The sequence below is a fragment of the Atta cephalotes genome (assembly GCF_000143395.1).
Source record: "Atta cephalotes unplaced genomic scaffold scaffold00044, whole genome shotgun sequence".
Taxonomy (NCBI): Eukaryota; Metazoa; Arthropoda; class Insecta; order Hymenoptera; family Formicidae; genus Atta; species Atta cephalotes.
The window spans coordinates 1531435-1551508 of record NW_012130108.1 but is presented as its reverse complement, the minus strand read 5'-3'; the positions used below and the strand labels follow the sequence as shown (position 1 = coordinate 1551508).

Here is a 20074-nt window from a genome sequence, read left to right as displayed (position 1 = left end):
ACCAAATTCTCGTCATTTGAGGGAGGTTTTAATTTTTTGCTTCAATATGAAGAAATCTGCGGCTGAGGTTCATCGAATGCTCTCAAATACTTATGGTGAGGCCGCTATTAGTGAAAGAACGTGTCGTGAGTGGTTTCAACACTTCAAGAACGGTGATTTTGACGTCCAAGGTCATGCTCTGTATTTGGTGAGACCAGCTCGGCGTAGTGTATTATGAATTGTTAAAACCGACTGAAACAATCAGGCAATCGATATCGAACGCAATTGATGCGTTTGAACCGAGCATTGAAAGACAAACGGCCGCAATACAACGAGAGTCACGATAAAGTGATTTTGCAGCATGACAATGCTCGACCCCATGTTGCGAAAGTGGTCAAGACATACTTGGAAACGTTGAAATGGGAAGTCCTACTCCACCCGCCGTATTCTCCAGACGTTGCTCCCTCTATCACTTGTTTCGATCAATGGCACACGGCCTGGCTGACTAGCACTTCCGGTCTTATGAAGAAGTAAAAAATTGGATCGATTCGTGGATAGCCTCAAAAGAAAAGACCAGTTTTTTCGACGCGGGATTCGTACGCTACCCGAAAGATGGGAGAAAGTAGTGGCCAGCGATGGACAATACTTTGAATCATAAATGTATAAGTTTTTTACAATAAAGCCTCGAATTTCGGAAAAAAAACGGCGGAAGCAAAGTTGTACTAATAAAAGACGTGCTGAAAATCTAGAAAAAGAATAAAGATGGAAATGAGTACTTTTAACAAAAATGTTTAACAATCGGTATCTAATGTAAGAAAAATATTAGATATCGCTGCTACGATTTAGCAATGTTCAATGATAGTGTACATTCATTCTCTATTTTAACGCATTAAGGCAATGAATTTTCATTATCGCTGAACATTCTAAATCATAACAGTGATATCTAATATTTTTCTTATGTTAGATATATTTACCTACAATCGCAAGCAAGTCGTTTATTGAACAGCTAATAATTTTTCACTTATAACTTCTTCTTACGATAGACCTTTGGCCTGTATTACACTTCTCTCATATGCTTATGGTGCGCATGCTGATTATTCAATTGCCATAAGCATATAAGAATTTTTAATACCGGTTCCGAACGACGGATTTTTCGAGAGGTATTTCTGTGGGTAAGAATATTCTCGGGAGGTTACCGGCTTTTTCCGAGAGGAGAGCGTAAATATTTTAGTTCCTACTGGGATCAAACTCGGGAGCTTTGGTATTATAAATCAGTGCGCTGTCTGCCACGCTCGCGCTCACGATCTTACTTGTTACCTATACTTACCTATACTTATTTTGAACAATTCTTATTTCTCATATTTAAAGTCAACGAGCAATCTTACAATAGAAGTTGAGAAGAAATCTATGTTCACAAGAATATTCTGAAAATCCATTCATCATATGTGCCTTCCAACAAACGACACAATGATCATGTCATCTTTGTTTAACATTGGCAAACAACAAAGATGTAATGAACAATGATATTGTGTCATTTGTGTCGCTTGTTGGAAGACACATCATATTTCAAAAACATTTCAGTTCAGTGGGCTTAAAAACAAAGGTAATTATTTAGGAAATAACTAGTGCATTTTTATTAAATACTTGTTACGTTTGATTCATTTGTTGCACTTTAACATATGTTTTGGAATAGAGTTATCGAGTATGATTATTCATATATTGTGTATAAGGTTTTTTTTAAAGAAAGAAGTTTTTTTCCTGAAACTGCCTAACAAATACTGCATGACGAATCTTGCGAAAGTTGTATTCTAATAATAAAAAAGAATATTTGACGTATTCTCTGTTAAAGAAATAACAGTGTGAGTAACTGACAGAACCACTTTTCCCTTTTTTTTCTATTATTTTCTTTTCAAGATAAAATATTTGATGATTTTTTTTTTTTAAACCAATTAGCATCGCGGAAAAGAGGTAATAATATGCCTCGAGAAAAGCCTTCAAGACATTCGACTTTCGATGTTAACATAGACTTTTTCAAATAGGATTATTTGTATTTTAATAAATTATGCAAGATTAATAATTTATTAAAACACAATCTATTAAAAAAAAATTGCAACGTGTGAGTTTTAGATAAAATTTCACTTCACTGACTTATTTAAAATCTTATGTATGACTCGCTCAACTTTACGATGCATGTACAAATCTATTGAGATACGAAGTCGGAGGCTTCGTGCAAGTGATAAGTTATGGGTAAATTGTAGGAAAAATTATTTTATTCGGATAATCTCAGTAACTAAAGTCAGAGGTAAATCTCGCGATTCTACGCGATTATAAATGCGACATGGCGCAGCTTAGAAGCGCGTAACAATCGAGAATATACCAAATATATTCGAGTATTCGGTACGAAATACTGGCAAAGATTTCGCCGATTCATGACTTTATATACAAGTGTCTGCTACAGCGAAGGCAAGAAAAGGCTTTCGTACTTATTTACTGCACGCTTGTCGTTTGAAGTGTTTGCCTAGCTAGTTACACAGCCGCTTGGGGCGTCGAATATAAATTTCCAATTGATTTACTCTCTACATAAAAAAGTTCTTGTATATACGATCCGGTAATAAAGTGCCGAGAGTAACGCCGAGAATATACATTACTCTCAACTGATTCTATTTTATATACAATTAAAATTTTCTACTTTATATAATAGCTTCCGTATTAACGTATAAGAAATTTTATTCATACATTTTCTCTTGGATTACATAACAATTTAAATATCGTTTATGACAATCAATAGTACGATCAGTCCTTTCTACTGGCAAAATGATTGCAAAATGCAATTATACTTGATTTTGCTGAAGTATCTAAAAATTTAGCTATAGATGTAGAAAATAATTTTATTAAATTATTAAAATAGTTATACAGGGCGTTCAAAATGGTTAAAATGTCAAGAATTTTTTGCAGCATTAACATGCTTAAGCTTAATGTTACACAATTATTTTCCAACAAAATTTGTTTTCAGATTTATATCTAGCTAAATTTTAGATATTCCAGCAAAGAGCGTTCTTTCCGTGTAATTAAAAATACTATTAATTAAAAATACGGTCAATTTTGAATAATCAATTTTGAATATCACAATATTATTTTTAAGAATATAAAAGAGGACTACAAGTTTAAAAACGAATAAGTACTTTTAATTTCTTTTAGTTAAATCATACAAATAAAAACAGACATTTCGTATCCAATCGGATCATTTTCAATATAATAACAAAGAGTCGATTATAAAATATTCCTTAGTCATAAATTAAAATATGTTTACGTTCTATATATTTTGTGTGACTATGTTATACCTGTTACATTTATGAATTATCTACCGAATAACTATTCACGTTACACGACTCGCATTCAGAATGTCGAATCACAGAAACATTGGCGAGCCACCTCCACAGTTGAGGCCCGCGGCCACCTTATAGAAATTAACACGGCGTACGGAAATTGATTGCCTAGCTTGAGTTCGCGACACACGCGGAGGACCTCCCGCAGTCGTCAGAACACGATGAAGGGTGCGATACATCATGCGCCGCGTTCTCTCGGTCTGGTTCCGGATCGGTGATCCCGGGTATTTCCCGAGGGATGATTTATTCGGCGAGGCTATTTTAATTACACGCTGGGACATGCGCCAGCGGAATAATTGCGATATTAGAGCGGCTGCATAGCGATCGACTGCTGAGAAATTGCGTGCTGTGGTGGTCTCGCGCGTGGCTCGCGGTGACACGCGTTTCACGAATCGTGAGCTACAGCCGTATAATCTGGGCGGGATATAATTTAATTCGGGCGAAAAATAAGAGATAATCACCCCGTTAATTCCTAGATGTGGAGAGACCGATTGATAAATCTATAACATTTGACAAGATTAAAACGCGAGATTGGATTAGAAAATTATTATTAGCAAACTTAGATTAATTCTCATAATTTTAACGACATAATTGCTCGATTATGAGATCATGTATCGATATGCGACTACGAAGCGCGTATTTTTTGATTTCATATTATGCAAACGATTTGGGATTGTACGTAAGAGATTAAACTTGTGTATGCCTGCGAGCAAGAACGTAAGTTCTAAGGATATGACTGATGTAAAAGTAAATAGATACATTATACTGGAATCTCTACAATTTGCAATGCGTAAGTAAGTTTATTTAAATCACATATTAAACATATAAATCTTAATATAAGTCTTCTAAAAATATGTCTTTGTAATTAAAAATATAAGTCTTCTCCGGCATGAGCTCAGTAAAAATGTACATATATTATTATAATAACTGCAATTCCTAATTACTAAGTAATATGCTCTCTATATCGAAGCTGATACTTAATAATAATAGCTTAATCGAGAAAGCCAAGCTGGTGAACCCAGTTGAACCTGCGTGCATATTATAGTTGCATGCGCACACGGGTGGCAAGCCATCTGGACGATGTCGGACAGATAACACGCTAATGGAGTTTTAATCCCTGGGTAAGTAATTGCTAATGAGACGACGGGGTAGAGCGGCATTTCCATATAGGAGAAATTATGCCGGAGAGATGCATCGTCAATGTCCTGCAACGATATCCTTCGGAAAAGACCGATAGAAAAGCCTTGTAATCAAGAGGCTAATGGAAATAAGGATAATCTGAAGATTCCATCGGATTTCTCTTGCAAAGTTATGCAACTCTTCGGAATTTAAACTCGTGATATCGTTCTTGGAATTTTAATAATGCGATTTCGAATATATTTTAGATTATATTTTTGAAATCGTGTAACTGTATTGTTTTTTTACGTTAATTTTATATAATTTTTCGTTATGAAATTGTTATTCAAAGAGAATTAATATATATTGAAAAATATGCAGGCTTTCTCACTTTCATCGTTTCTTACGTGCGGAAAATCAATTTAACGAGAAAGGAGTAGGTAAATCAACAAACAGCGTGCAAAAGTCGGAAATAAACGAGCGAGGAACTTAATTATTATTGTTCCTCTCGTGATTTATTTTCATCCCGCACCGGGATGCGATATTGATTATATTCCGTAGCTCGTTGAGATATCTCAACCACTCCCTCGAGGTCTCGAGGGGTTAACTGCAGGATGTACGACGCGGCGTCTTCAAGGTACACCTGCACTATGCACCTCGCGATACGATATAATATAACTCGATGCATCGCGTGCATTACGTTTATTTGATCGCTTTAAAGCCCAATAATATCCTGCATGATATCTAAATAATTTAATATTTCCAGTATTTTTCTTCGTTGTTCGCGAAAATCAATTAAAAAGTAGATCGATTTTCTTCTTTAAAGTATTGCCAAAAAAAAACAATATAATTATAAAATATTTATTACATCTCTTATAATAAAATATATTTTTTTATATTTCATTTAATTTTCTATATGATATAATTATTCTCCTTCATTTCACTCTGCCGCTAAATTTGTATCAACGCTTTAAGTTTATTTACTTTAATTGTCAGTATTTTTTATATTAATTTCTGATCTTTTTAATTGTCTTCGTTTACTATGTAATAAGTCTGCGTTTATTATTTCAATCATGCTTTTTTGCAATTATACTCAAATCATTCTTGTCCTCTACTTTCATAAAATTATCAAATTATTTAGCAAGAACTTATCTTTCTGGAATTGTACTCATTTTTCTGTAACTTGTAATTTGTAATTTGTTTCGTTTTCTGGTAGGCTTAGTAACAGCAATTATGCTCAAATCTTTCTTGGCCTCTACCTTCTTAAAATTATCGAATTATTTATTAAGCAAGAAGCTTATCTTTCTAGAATTGTACTAATTTTTTTGTAATTTGTAATTTGTAATTCGTTTCGTTTTCTGGGAGGTTTAATAACAGCAATTCTGCTGGTGCCTCACCATTTGTGTATGCTTTGCTAATTTCTCTACACACAATAAAATAATAACAATAATAATTTATAGTATAATTAAGATATAATAATAATATACTTAAGATTCTTTATGTCTTAATTATATTATTATTATATAATACTTTTAATATATTATATATTGAAATTGTCAAAAATAGTTGAAGTATTACTGACTTACATTACTTATTCTTTTTAATTATTCAAATATAAATTTAAACCGAGAGAAATGAACGGAATGCTACACCGATGATCACTTTCGGAAAGATAAATAACAGCTAATTTGTTTGATAAGCGATCCCAACTTATCGCAATGCATAAAAAAATGGTGTGTTTGCGAAGAAATGCATAGCGTTGCACAACGAAGGCCTCAATCGAAATCTCGCGGATGAAAAGCACCGGTTGCTCCGACCCGAGCGGATAGACTCTAGACGAGGGCCACAGAGTATACGTTGTCCCGATCGAGATAGAAGAGATATATGGACTTGCCGAGCGAAGCTCGTGATCTTAGCCCTTGGCACAATCGCAATTGCTCGGCTATCATCGAATGCAATCGAGAACGGCATCCTCGATTCGCATACTCTTCCTTGCAACACATTCTTGATGCTCTCCACAAAATTCATATGAAGTATGGCGGATTTTTTCCGACAAACAATTCCGAAATTCATTTGCCTCTCGACATTAACTCACATTTTAAGTTAACAAATAGCGATTTAATTTCATTTTAAAAGTTTTATAGAAATATAAATATGTATAGTAGATATTTATACAAAAATCTCAAATTAAAAATTCGAATACAATAATAGAAATAGAAAAAGTTTCATCGTTACTACTCAGAATTATTTAGTGAAGTATTTCAAATAATAACAATAATTTTTTTCTAGTCCTTTTTTCTGCTCTAAATAAATATAAAAAAATATCTAAAGATGAATTTGAAGTACAGATCACATATATAATATATATGTCTATAAATGTCTATATCTGTGTGTTATTTATATGTTCAATCAATTGAAAAACTTGCAAGCATGCATGCAAAGTAAGGAATTCAATGTTGCTCGATCATCTTTAATGCTCTCCATTATCTATAAAATTAATTAAGAGATGATCGCCCTGCAAAAGAAAATTCGCGAGTCTACTTGCGCAAGTAAAACTTGAGGTTTCCTGCTTCTGATATTTCATTGCCGATAGATTCTCCAGCGGCTAGCAGGAGCCTCGGAGTTTCATGAATGAAATCTCGAGATCGTCCGACGTGCAGCGATACATTAACGTTACTGGCCAGACTCGCGTTCTTTACCAGGAATCTTGAACATGTTACAGCCAGGTGTTGAGATACTGCTTCTCTAACGGGTGAATAAAATGCACGTCAAATTTGCTCGTCATTTATCATTATTTTCTCATGTTATTGTAAATCGATAAATGTAAAAAAAAAGCACACACATCTCGCTACAGATACTTCAATATTCTATAAATAAAATATTCAAATATGAATTCAAAATATCACGTTTATAATGTTCATTTGTTCATTTTTTTTATTTTGTGAATTAAATTTTCATCATAAGAACTATAAATATAATTAAATATTATATGTGCATGCTATTGTCAAAAAAGAAATTTTATTAAATTACAATGTAATATAAAAAAAAATATTTTTTAACAAATCATCAAGGTCAAATATTTTCTCAATTTCTCTAACCATCTATTTTTAAGTTAACTCTAAATTAATGGATTTATTATAATAAAACTACCAAGAAAAACATTCGCACTATTCAGCGTGAAATGAAAAAATCTCAAGCAGCCGGCATTAAATGGTCGATCGCTACGCTAATTAGAGACACTTCCATTTAATGATACAAACGCTGAATGCTCATTTTACTCCATAATTAAAACCAATGAGAGAGATATATATATATATATATATGCAGGAGACGAACAAATGGTCACCCGTTAGAGGCACAGCCCACGCGCTTCGAACGAGACGTACAGACTCGTTGTATAGTCAGGTGGGTATATAAGGAGTTAAGGACCAGCCGCGCAAGAGGGACGGAATAAAGAGGAAAGAGAGAAGGAAAAAGAAGAAGCAGAAGCTGGGCCGCAGGAGTATCTGATGGGCCGATTGCATCATTAGCGAGTATACGTGCTCGCTAGTGAATCCACTGGGGAGAAGCTAGCTTGGCAGCCGGACCGATCGGCGGGCACCAATTAAATCTGATAAGGATGATCTTTTCGACATTCGATGGAGATGATGTAGAACTTCGATTTCGAGAGGCGAGAGAAATCGAAAGATCCGCAGGGTGTCGAATGCGTGCTTCGGTAATGAGCTACGTGGGCTAATGCTCATCGATCAGCTCTAATATAATCATTAATTTATTATAATAAGAATAATAAGAATGTCTAATTTGAATTTTAGTTATATTTTTTACTAGTATATTGTATCATAGTTAAAGTTATATTAAATATGGCTTTATGAGAAAGAGAGAGAAATAAAAATGATGAACTTTAAGACTTCTGGACAACTCGGCAATACTTTTTATTTCCTTTTTCCAGAACAAAATTAAAAAAAAATTATATCTGGGATGCTGTGGCCATCCTACCTTTTAAAAGTTAAACTCACGTCAAATCTGATATTTTTATTTCGTTTTAATCGATATAACTACTAATATAAACATAGATCGATAGACAATAAAAAATGACAATAAATTTATATAAATTAAGATAAAACTGACAGATTATAGAAATATGAGAATTAATAATTATTTATTTATTTTTAATAAATTGCATCACTGGATTGTTTTATAAATCGAATCTCTGTATTTCAAAGTATTTTCGCCCATGATTTGGAATAGACTGTTGTTGAAAAATCACGATGTCGCGATGGATGGAACGGCATTCCGCAATTTCGCGCGTCGAGTTTTTACATCGCAAGAGAAACCACGCGAAGAAGAAGACGAAGAAGAGACAAGGGAACTGTGTGCGGGAGATTCGCGAAATGTTTCCGTTCCTGCTAACCGGTGGCAAGTCATGCTATGTGGAAGGATTTTATCGGACCCACAAATCGGCTGCACTTCGTACGTTCGCGGCGATTTAAAAAGGAAACGATGTTTTATCACGCCGCACGATCGATAAGGTATTATTCCGGAGTGGAAGCTGCGAATCTGTTCTTCACAGCTCGGCGCGTAAGAAATAGAGTATCGTACCCGACAAGATATTAAGCGTCACTCATACTGCATGATCGAGCCATCAAGAAGTAATTCAAGTACATACATGTCGTGGCGATTTAACATCTCTATGTTTTATCAGCGCTGTCGCGGTGCTTGTCGCTGATATTTAACTGATGCGTTCTCGATGATCGAAAAGACAGATCTGTGATTTTTATATCACGTTTATTCAGCACTTGATCTAGATTTTTCTTTTTTAACTCTATCTAAAGATATAAATAAAGATTGATAGTATTCACAAAAAATCGAGTAAATAAAAAATTGAACTATTTACAACTAAAATATTTAAGAAATTAATATAGAGTCTTGTTCATAAGTACGAAGCACTGCTAGAAATTGACGTAAATATTTTAGTTATCTAACAAAAAATAAATTAAAAACAACTTTATTAAAAATAATATTTGTTTTAATAATTTCAGTATTTTGTTAGTTCTTCCTTGGCTTTCGTATCTTTTTCAAGAAAATACAATTGTATAAAATGTCATTGAGATCTAAACTACTGCCAACATGAGCAGAATTAGGTGAGATGTTTACGAGAATTTAGTGTTCTTTATGTGCTAATTTAATGCTCTAATTTTGATTTTGTTGCTATAACAGTTTAGCAACAAATCATTTTATGCTAGTTTTAAAAAAAGTTGAAATATCTTATCTGTTAAAAAAGTTAATATAATAATACAAAAAATATTTATCACAATTTAATGCTAAGTGCTTCTAATATAAACTAATTTAAATTTTGTTACGCTATTCTTTACAGACTGTTAAAAATAATAATAATCAAATCCAATATGTCATACGCTGTCATATCATCGTATTGAAATCATTGACCAAAACGGAATATTAAATGAAATGTCAGTGCTTGCATTAAACAATTTCGTTTGGATACTAAGTTTTACATATTCAAATAGTCCTATTAATTCATTTTTCATTTTCTTGTAAATTCATTAAGTATGTCCTTCAATTTTGTTAGAATATCATAAACATCAAATAATACAATAAATTCTAGAAAAAATCGAGATTTCGCAATTTAATTATTTTCGGCCAAAACTTTCCTCACTCAGAAATATATAATCTCTCTTTTATTCCTTTATCTTTAAAAATTTAGATTTATGAAATTATAAACATTCATGTTGGCATGCTAGCTTAATAGACATTAAAAATATTCATAATTTGTTATTATTTTAAGATAATCTTAAGTAATGTCTTAAGATGCTAATCAGCCCTCTAATTGGCTTATAATATCTTAATACTGTACTTAAAATATAAGACTTAACTAACTGTCTCAAATATAAGAATCGATTATAAATACCGGCATAAGTACTAAGTATGCTGAACCACTTAAAATCAAGGATGATATTTTATAGGACCAATTTATGAAACAATGTATACTAAATAAAAAACGAAGCCATGAAGTGTGCTATAAAATGAATTTTCTAAACTCATCGCGGAATACCACGCTCATAGAATTTCAATCATTAGATAACGCTTGGATTCATGAGCTCACTAAGTAAATGGAACGTTTGTAATATGTGCCGCGAGATTGTTTGTGTGGAAATGGAAGTTGTTTCTTATCAGCTTAAATCGCGTTTGTTTCGAATCAGCCACTAATCGATCGATCACCAATTTCCTAAGGTGATCTGGATTCCTTTCCATAGAACAGCTATGTCGTAATATAAAATTGAAAAGAAATTTCTATTGATAAAAAAAATCTAAAGAAATGTTACATCACAGAAATTTATACTTTGTAAGAGAAGAAAAATTAAATAGATTCAATGTTTTACGTATAAAGATGTGTTGTGAATCCACATTGGAGTTTTATCTTACCATCCTTCTATCTTTATTATCACATGTTCACATATTTTATTCTCACTTTAAATAATTTTAATACAAATATGTGAATGTTTTATTCAAAGCGCCGTTGACTAAAGTCGGTTTTGCTTTCATATAGGATTCGAATGGCTTCCGAGGAGGCAGCTACTCGCGTTTAACGTCGTCTTCGAGACGCGAAAAGATTCTTCGAGTCGCGAAAAGATTCTAACGAGCCGCGTCGAGCCTCGATTCCTCAAGATCGCCCGGCTTCGGCTGTAAAATCGTGCTCTTTATTTTCCGCCGCTATCCGCGAACGTGCATCTACATCTGCTTATGCAGATCCGCGATCGTGATACTGCGGCGCACACGTGGGCGGACTGCGAGTCTCTCGCCCTGAGAGATCGATTTATCCGGACGGAAACCCGAGAACCGCGGGCGATGTATATATGCGACGGGAATTGCTTCTGGTAGACGGTAAAAAATGCCATAGAAGAGCCTCCGGGAAACGCGCCGAGGTAATTATCGTCGTTTGTCGCGATGGTCACCGCCGCAATGCTTCGTAGCTACGCACTCGCAGCTACGGAAATGTGGTTAATATCGTGGACAGATATATAAAATATCTGATCTTTAAATAGCGAAATCAAATTTTTATGGGTGCGATATAAAAAACTGATATACGAAAAAGATTCTGCTGAAGTATGTAAAAGTTTAGCTAGATACAGAGATTTAAAAATAATTTTGTTAGACAATCAGAATAATTACACTATTAAATCTACAGTCAAATCTAGTGTCAAATTTAAGTAGCTGCTGTTTCTACTCAATACATCGTCAAATCTTTTGCAGCATTGCTTATCATACTTGAGATTTCTTCGTAATTATTTTGATGTATAATATAAGATATAATAATAACAATAAAATTATTTTCAGATCTGTATCTAACGAAATTTTTGGATACTTCAAATCATTATTTCCATGCAGTATTACAAAGTAATTATTAAAAAAATTAAAATAGATATATTATCTGCCAGTTCTTCAGTATACATTAACTACGATAACTGATTAACACTTTCTAAAGAAACGCGATCAAAGGAATAATCGAGAAGATAATTACTTCATTTGAAACATTGATTAGTTGGGAAAATGCCATGTCATTTTAACAATGGATCTTTCTTCTGGATTAAGTCATTTCTACGACGAACGATTGTGAGATAAAATATCATTGTGACCTAAGAACGTTGACAATACGAAACTGATTCATCTATGTAAAGATTGCGTTAAATGCAAACTTACTTACTTAGATGCCCCCAGGGAATAAATAGGGCTTTGTGGAAACGGTAGTTCGATTTCTCATTGCTGCTGCATACATATACGCATTACGTATTATGCAGCGTCTCTCCCGATGCAATCTACGTTTAACCGACGAGGCGAACAACGCCAATTCTGCTCATTCGCGCGAATACTAATGCGCTAAGAGCATTTCCACTGCGAGCTGTGTTTCGCACTTACGTGTCTCACAATGTTACGCCGCGTTACGCCACTGTAATATTCGTGCGAGACGCATTGTGTACTTATCGTTACCAATGTAAATAGGCAAAGAGAAATACTTTGAAATGCGAGACTGCTGTGCAATTGTACTGTGCAACCGAAACCTTCAGAATAATCTATTTAGCTCTGGCTATTAAAAATATAATTTATGAAAGCGATTTTTTAAAAATTCCAAAAATCGATTAAATCATAATCACACTTCATAAAATAAAATCAATGAATTATCAGTAAAATTATGAATTATCTAAATATTTTAAAAAATTTAGATCCTTAATAGATTTAAATTCTTATATTCAAAGAACTACATTTAATTAACAAAATTCTAACGAAAGATTGAAATAAAAGACGAGATAAAGATCGAGATACAGATCTTGGGAGAGCCGCATGTTTTTCACCCAAAAATTTAGGTGTGCAACAATCTCTAAATCTTTTTCACGTTACAAGGGCGCGAGCCAAACAACACAAAGACACAGACAGAAGTCATACTTATGCCCGTCGACTTCCGTCTACCGATCATTATTTAGGTGTAATGCGTATATATATTATCCGGCCAGCGTACGCATGTTACATCGCTATTGTTACGTATTGTGAGCGCAGGTGGAGGCTTAACCGAGAATCTCTCTCGCGAGAGGAATTGCCTCTCCGGCGCTTTTACGAGGCGAAGCTCGGTAATGACCGAAACGCACGGATTCTATTGTGGAACGCGTCCGCAGTAACGAACAAGAAAAGTATCCTATTATTACAAATAGTTGGACATTCTGCGATTAGATATGCCCGTAAAACACTTTGAAAATAGTAACTCGCAGAATAACGATGAGCTGAGGAAATACCTCACGCTTCGTTACGTTTTATTGTTAACATTTATGTAATTTAATTTTAATCTTGATTAACTAACTCTTTATTTTTTCAAGTTCTAAAAAGATGTGATAATTAAAAACAGATATGAAATAAGTTGAACGGAAATTAAAGTTACTCTACATTAATAGAAACAGGCATAATAATTGTTAGATTAAAATCTGACGATTCTCTAATTTCAATATCAATAATTTTCACTAATAAAAATTGAAGAAAGTTTAAAAAAGAAATATTAATTTTTAACATATACGTTATATTAGATTATATAAATTCAAGATGAATATTTAATGTAAGATTAATGATTATTATATTAAAATCTAACGACTTTCGATTTTTAATATCAATAATTTTCGATGATAAACATCAAAAAAAGCTTAAAAAAAGAAATATTAGCGTTAATGTTTCGTGTTGTAAATTTTACAAAATTAAAAATTTCAAATTTCGAAGATTAAAGCAAATTGGAAAGCGCAATCATTGAACAAATTCAAAATCCAAGGCAGGAATAACGATGACTCGTTTATGCGGCATCCTCGAACTTTCTTTTTTGCCGACCTTCTCGTTTGCTCAAATAAAGACAGGAGTTCGTTTTGGCGTGTGTCCCGATTAAGATTGTACCGCTAATTGTGTCTCGACCGCATCAGCAGCCTGCGTGGCAGCAGTTATTTCGGTACATCCGGATCATAGTGTGACTCTATTTATCTGAACTTCGTGTATTATAATGGTTTTGAAGTAAAGAGTTATCAATAAAAATAGAATTTTATAAAGAATAAAAAATAAATTTTGGATAAAGTTGTTATCATTCTGTTTTCAAACTGTTTTTATTATCATGATTGCTTCGTTTAATTGTAATTAATTTAATCTCCAATTTTTTCATATATTTTTAATTCCAAATATTTCATACAAAATTTCCCATCCTTTTTTATAGTTCCGAAAATATATGATTTTTAGAATCCTTTATAATCTCTTCAATTCTACGAATTTCTCCAAATTTTAAATTCTCTGAAATTATATTATCTTGGTTTGTGGAATTTATTGCTTCTTTCTTGCACGATACTTCAATTTCGCAGGTGTCTAAAAATCGCAGAAATTTTCGTTCAAATCTATAATTAAATAGATCCGCGGTTTCATGTGTCTATAATTTTAAAGACCATTTAAATTCCATGGACTCTCCGCAGATATCTAATTAAAATACCTGTGATATTATAGATCTTCTTGCAAGATACGGTTTTCAAAAAAACTCGCTCCGTACAGTTTGTATTAAAAAATGTTTCGTGGCAAGCATTTTTCTTTACGCAGATGAATACAACTTCTCGATCTACAAATTCTTCCGGTTTATAAACCGCCTTATCTCCTGACGTTTATTCTGATAAGCGAGATTTCACTGCACTGACTCCAAGAGGCACGCGAAAAGCCGCGATTCCGGTCTTCGATGGAAAATACGATTTTATTAAGGTGTTATATCGTAGTATGTCGCACGACGCGCTTTAAGCACGTCGACTATGTTAATTATGCCACTTAAATTAGGATAAGGTTATCTTTGGACATCACGATCGAATGGATCCGCCGCGGAATAGCACATACGTTTTTCTCTAGATTTCTCTTTTCTGATTTACTTAATTGCACTGCTTAATATTTACATGTCCATTCAATTCTACTGTGGGTTACATCTGTTGAGTTAGTGTGTTGCGTTTCATTACATAAGCTGAATTAATATATCCTCATGAGGAGTAATTAATAAGCCGGTAGTACGGAATTCGCCGAGAGAAAGAAAGAGAGAAAAATTTCTCAGAAAATCTTATAGTAAATACGTTACGAGATATTAGAAGATGCGGTAAACTAAAAAGAGTTCGAGAGATGAAGAAATGCTTTGACTATATAATTCTTAACTGCAAAGTGCAACGTACTAAATGCTAATTACAAGCTGCTCACATAAATAGGTATTAATTCTTTATATAATATATTAAGTTGTATTAACTAGATGTCAATTGGATATATACTCTTTAACAGTTTTTTTTTCTGATTAATAGACAAATTCTGATTAATGACATTAATATAATATTAATATAATAGTGATATTAATGTCAAAATGTGTTGTGTGTGTTGTTAGAGAATTTTCTAAAAATATCGCATAGCAATTTGTGAATTTAAATTCTACACTCTTAATTATTATTATCTCAATATCTAAAAAAATTTTTCTTTAATATAATGATGATACTAATTAGTACATTCATTAGCATAAAGATTAAGATCTATTGAAATTTCACAGTTTAATGACTTTAAATTTCGTAGAATTTATAAACTGAATAAAATCTAAAAAGTATGATTCTTATCTTAATATTCATAATTTTTAATAGATAATTAATGCTAATATATGTCTTATTTTTAAAAATATTTTTAAAGATGGCATCGCAAATAATATAGTTCATCGACACCATGTAATTTATTCCGGGTCGCTGCCAGTTGACACCCGCCTCCTTTTCTCGTTTAACAATACAGTCAAGATGATTTTGCAAATACCGCAGAAATGTTCGACTCGATCGATATATCTAGGGAGTCTCGAGACCTTTGACGTGCAGGCGGCGCCGGTACAATCTAAAATTTACAATTCGCGTCTTGATCGCCCGCCTACGTTATTCACGCATGAGCAGTCCCTTCGCATAACTAAGGATAAGATAGTAAAAACGTAGCGCTAGTGGAAGATATATTTAGCCTGCAGAACAAGATCTTAAGCTTATTAAACGAAAATTCTGTCTTGATACATTAACATCACCACTAATCAGAAAAGAAAGAATTCATGCTACAAAGTATTTAAAATAAATATCCTATTAACATAAATTTACAAAATATCCATCCATCACTTATTTATGCAAGCTGCCATCCTGTGATTAGCATTCAATGCAATGTATGTTGCACTTTGCGGTCTCTCTTTCTTCCTTTCTCCCCCTCTCTCTTTTTTCTCTCTTTGACAAGCTGACATCGATATGCGTATTTCTAAACTTTCGCAGACTACAATCACGAAATCTTGGTGATTCAGATAACGATTAATCATTAGCATCCACAACGCGACATTTACGGGCCATTATCGATAGTCCCATGCACATCGAATTAATTTTCCGGTCGGCGAGGAAAACCACCAGTCTCCATTTACGTCGCAATATCTCGATATCGAAATCGCGAATACGTAATGCTGTTTCTCGTCGTTAATGTTATCCACTTGATGTATAGGACGTAATTTTCTTTTAAATTTCTTGGAGGTAATTTATATTAATAAAATAAACAAAAAATTCAAGAATTGAGAAATAAACTGCCATAACAATAATTTATTGTAAGCAATTATATTACTAAGACGGAAATCGTATTTTAAAGATATTTTAATTCTGGGAAACAACTTAATATATAAATAAATGAAATCATCCAATAAAGCTGGACCTCTCTGCACGTTTGCTTAGGACATCGTACGTAATTGAACTACTGCATAAAGCAGTAGCATGCGCAATTGCAGGATTTGAAATGGCTGTTTCCGTGACTGATAGCAATAATCTGACAGGTGCATCAACGTCATTTATGTCGCCGTTGAGGCGATCCACGTTAAACGGAGCGTATCATCTATAGAAAGAAAGAAGTAGGTGGCATTCCATCACAGGAAGTTAATTAACATCGCAGATGGTTCTCTCGAGAGTCTCAGGTTGAAACGAACTAGATCTATCTAAATAAACCAGAAACTCATGAACGGCGCGCCGTGTCTCGCGGGTATCTATCTGCGTATCTGATGCCACTTATGACGTATGTTTAAACTAACGCATTGCTTACGAATAGTCGATCTTCCAGTCAATCCTCATTACCGATGAAATTCATCACCCCTTTCTGCGTTATCTTCATTGAAAATAAGAAAGTAACGTTTTTTTTCTACATAGAAAGAACGACTTTGATAAAATATCTAAAAATTTCAATAGATACAGACCTGAAAATATTGTTATGCAGCCAAGCTGGTTTGAATATTAAAAATTTTGCTATTTCTGTTTATTATGCTTGAGTATATTCTACATAATTATTTTGATGGTCCAACAAAATTATTTATATTTAGCTAAATTTTTAGGCAATTTCAGCAAATTCAGTTTTTCTATGTGTAATTGCGTGAAATCAGATAACTAAGATATTAATCAGAACACATTTGAGACGCTTGTTCCAATTATGAACGATTAATATATTTTTTGCTTGGAATTTAACGCAATTATTCAAATTATACAAATTTTAAAAAATAAATTAATATGGGAAAAAGAACATTTCCTTTAATATCTCATATAAGGTTTCCGCGTCAAGTAATTAGAAGAGAAATTTACGCTTCGGGTAAACCGAGTTAAATTACGATACGCGGACCGGTTGTTTTAGCACTAAGTCGACGATATTTTGAATTCATCGAGATCGCACGATTCTTTCCCCGTAACGGGATTTCGGGTGTAGATTACGCGGTAAAAACCTTGGTTATCAGTGCGATGACGAGAGAGCGTCTCGGATCCAGCTAACGACGCTGAATGATTGCGATTTATGGGGTTTCTCATGGTAGCTGGCGATCTGGCGGACCGATCTCAAGTGTTCGCAAGCGGAATTTGTTGACCGATTCAATCGTAAAGGTGCCGCTACAACGAGGCGTGTAGTAAAATCTGGATTTTACAAGATCATTTGTCTCGCTCATCAGGATTAAATTCTGATATCGTATCAAAATTTTCTCAGCTTAGCGGCTTCTCTTTCATCATTCGTCATTGCTTTTCTTTACTTGTAAACGTCTTTCTTTACTATTACTAGTCCAGTCGCATTAAAACGTAAAGGTCGTACTAGACTCGTACTATCGCGTGATGAACTTTATTTTTGGTGTTCTTTATCATCTTTGTTGAATCTAATTTACACGCCGGTAGCTTTGCTTTTTGCCTCGCTTTTGTGGCCAGCTCTAAGTTGAAGTTGCTCGACATTTCGTTTAATCGCCTCAATCAGTCTATGCTGCGCATATTCAATTCGATCTTCTATCAGCAATCACTTATAGCTTCACTTAAGATGTTAAAAATAAATATATATGTATAGAATCAGTAACGCGATATTAATCATTAGGGATTCTTCTCGCGTTCTTTTTCTAGTCTTTACAAATTAAAGATATATAAATATATAATTATGATATAAATAAATATTTATAAAAACATACACTTTTTATGAAATTGTACTTCCACACGTTTTAACTTTTACGATTTGAAAATTACTCAAGAAAGACGAACGAAGATCGATGCAGTGTTTGACGATCCATGCGAAACAATGTACGCTCGTAAACGTGATCGTAAATTAAAATTAGCCTAAACGGATTACGCAAACGATATTCTGCAATAAAAATATGCTTCAGTCCCGTAAATCTCAGGTAACGTTTCTAAACTGCCTGTCAAGGTAGATAAGTGCAGCGTACTTAGAATAGGCCGGGATAAATATCGCGAGTTTGCGTTAGAGTAAGATGAAGAGCCGCGCATTACTCTTCGCATTCGTGTCTTGCTTGAACGCAGGCAAGCATGGGACTACCTTCGTATCGATATATGTAAGGCCTTCAAGGCCCACAATAATACCGTGATTAATCTGTAGATGGATACGAATAAGATGCATTTTAATATCGTTTAAAATTAATAAAATGATAGAATCAATGCAATTCAAATGAAATCGATTACGAGATTAAGAAAATCATCAGAAATTTTTATGGAGGCTTTTTATGAAAGATGGATTTTAATCTTTTTCAGATTGACAATTTACGATAGAAAAGAAAAATATTGGATAATTCAATGGGAATTAATCTACACATGTTTGTTCTATACTAAACTAAGCTATAAAAGTGGATACATTTCGTAATGCAAACTTTGCAGCTGTTAAGATTTATGAGCGTATAAATTGTTTCTAAACTTGATGCAATTTTCTCTTGAAAGAAATTAGACTTATTAATATTTATGCGCGACTTATCTTATTCTACTTAATAAAAAAGTGCGAGAGAGATTATCGATTTTATCGAAGCTTTCGTATGTCATTTTAATTTTATTTCAATAACGATCTAAAGTATACATGCGTGATAAGTTTTTATAATAAACATAATCCTAAATCATTTTTAATTTAAAAACTGTATATTTTATTTGTGGTTTTAATCGAATTTCTAAATCTCCTTCGAATGAAAGAGACATGTTTGAAAATAAATGTCTTCTCATAGCATGTGATGATAAAATATCGGACTTACTTTGTATCGCGACAAAAGTCAGAGCCCAATAATAGAATTTAAAAGAAAGCATGCGTATAAAGACAAAAAACAATGCGAAAGTATACCGATGACGGTACTTACCTTTGCAGCCAATCGCCGACAAGCCGTAGTGGTCCACATCGCAACGATCGCACCGGAAGCCGACGACGCTCGGCGCGCACCTGCACACACCGCTTACGGAATCGCAGAACCCGTCGATGGCACCCACGTCGCAGTTGCATTCCCGGCAACCTGCAGTCACGTTCCCGTAGCCTTCGATGCAGGAAGAACAGTCACGACCGGTGAACAAAGGCCTGCAAGGACACTGACCGATAGTCTGTTCGCAATGGACTGAATTGCTACCGAAGGGAGAGCAGTCGCACGCTGAAACACAAACGATATCCATGCTCGTAATATGTCCTATTAATGAAATTAATGATAATGTCCTTTAATCTAATTGCTATACTGAGAAAAAAATATAATTAATTTAATAAATATTTAGTTCAATACTGCC

The 20074-nt window shown here is 33.7% G+C and overlaps 1 protein-coding gene across 1 annotated transcript in view; it reads right to left on the bottom strand.

Annotated features, from left to right (window-relative positions):
- The window catches only part of LOC105622440 (laminin subunit alpha-1), a 172724-nt gene that overhangs the window by 80575 nt on the left and 72075 nt on the right, over positions 1-20074 (bottom strand). The window contains exon 12 of the mRNA XM_012203857.1: positions 19663-19944. Coding sequence (XP_012059247.1) covers positions 19663-19944 — 282 coding nt within the window. The remainder of the gene's footprint in view (positions 1-19662; positions 19945-20074) is intronic.